The sequence below is a fragment of the Cyprinodon variegatus genome, unplaced genomic scaffold (genome assembly GCF_000732505.1).
Source record: "Cyprinodon variegatus isolate N-32 unplaced genomic scaffold, C_variegatus-1.0 Scaffold288, whole genome shotgun sequence".
NCBI lineage: Eukaryota > Metazoa > Chordata > Actinopteri > Cyprinodontiformes > Cyprinodontidae > Cyprinodon > Cyprinodon variegatus.
The window spans coordinates 808,902-810,597 of NW_015150741.1; the positions used below are offsets into that span (position 1 = coordinate 808,902).

The window sequence follows — 1,696 nt, forward strand, 5'->3', positions numbered from 1 at the left end:
GCTCCAACTACAACAACTGCTGCTCCAACCACCACAACTGCTGCTCCTACTACAACAACTGCTGCTCCTACTACAACAACTGCTGCTCCAACCACCACAACTGCTGCTCCAATTACCACAACTGCTGCTCCAACTACAACAACTGCTGCTCCAACCACCACAACTGCTGCTCCTACTACAACAACTGCTGCTCCAACCACCACAACTGCGGCTCCAACCACCACAACTGCTGCTCCAACTACAACAACTGCTGCTCCAACCACCACAACTGCTGCTCCTACTACAACAACTGCTGCTCCAACCACCACAACTGCTGCTCCAACTACCACAACTGCTGCTCCAACTACAACAACTGCTGCTCCAACCACCACAACTGCTGCTCTTACCACAACAACCATGGCTCCAACCACTACAACTGCTACTCCAACTACCACAACTGCTGCTCCTACCACAGCAACCATGGCTCCAACCATCACAACTGCTGCTCCAACTACCACAACTGCTGCTCCAACCACCACAACTACCGCCCAACCTACGACCACATCAAACAGTAGCGCATCTGAAGTCAGATTGGGCCTACTCCACCTGCTCCTTGGACTGTTTATTTTTATCTTCTAATTGATTAAGAGAAGGTACCAAAATTATTTTGATGGATAACTTAATCTATTTATTTGGGTATATCTTGGTAAATATCTACATGTAAATATAAGTTAGTGAAATAATATTATAATATTATTTATAAAATCTTTCTATTTCTTTGTGTTTTGTGTATGAGGTTTATTTTTTATTATAATAAATATTTATGAACCAGAAAAACTTATATATTACTTTTAGGAGTACACAATTTAATTAACACGGAACACAAATGTATTTTCTTCTGACAAGGATCTTGGCTTTTATACTGCCTTTTTATTTTCTAAATATTTATTGCTTAAGCATTGTAAAGAAAACGAGATTCCACATTAATGACGTAAAGTTTAAAATCTTAATCAAATAAAGAGGACCTACAGTACAATTTCATTGAATTTTGAGTATTGTTCTTGATTTGTTTTTTACTGTCTTCCCTTTCCAATTACCTTCAGTATTTTAAACAGATCATACCAGACTTTACTGGATGTTAAAGCAAAAGCTTCAAAGTCAATAATTACACACAGGTATTCTCTGTTTACCTTAGTGCACATCTCTGTTGGTCAATGAAGGGGGAAGGGTTATATCCAAGACATGCTCTAGTTTTTAGGGTATCACCAACCAATCTAAATTGCAATGTTTTTCAACAAAAATTTCCATTGCAATTTTATTTTAATTTTCTGTTGCACTAACCACAGTTGTCTTTAAAAAGGTTGAATGCTTGCTTCTCCAGTCTATTGTGACATGGCTTAACCTTTACTGTTGTGTGGAAAAGTGTCTACTTCTCACTGAGGAAAAACTGGTTGAAACTACATAGAATAGATGACATGACTGAAGCCCAAACAACATCTACATTTGGTTGAAAAGTGAAAAGTAAAAGCTGTAATTTTCAAATCATTGAAAACAGGGTTTTTTAACATCAATAAATTAGGTCAAAATCAGACCGACCAAACACAACCACATTTCAACAACTATTTCTGAACTAAATCAAAACTATGATGGATCGATGAGATCTAGCCTAAAAACCAATGTCTAAAGGATGCCTGGTGTTTGGAGGTTCTAACTGCAA

At 38.0% G+C, this 1,696-nt stretch overlaps 1 protein-coding gene across 1 annotated transcript in view; it reads left to right on the forward strand.

The window, feature by feature from the left end:
- Window positions 1–875, forward strand: part of LOC107090297 (GATA zinc finger domain-containing protein 14-like) — a 5,138-nt gene extending 4,263 nt beyond the window's left edge. The window contains exon 3 of the mRNA XM_015383604.1: window positions 49–875. Coding sequence (XP_015239090.1) covers window positions 49–554 — 506 coding nt within the window. The 3' untranslated portion in view covers window positions 555–875. The remainder of the gene's footprint in view (window positions 1–48) is intronic.
- The last annotated feature ends 821 nt before the right edge of the window (window positions 876–1,696 follow it).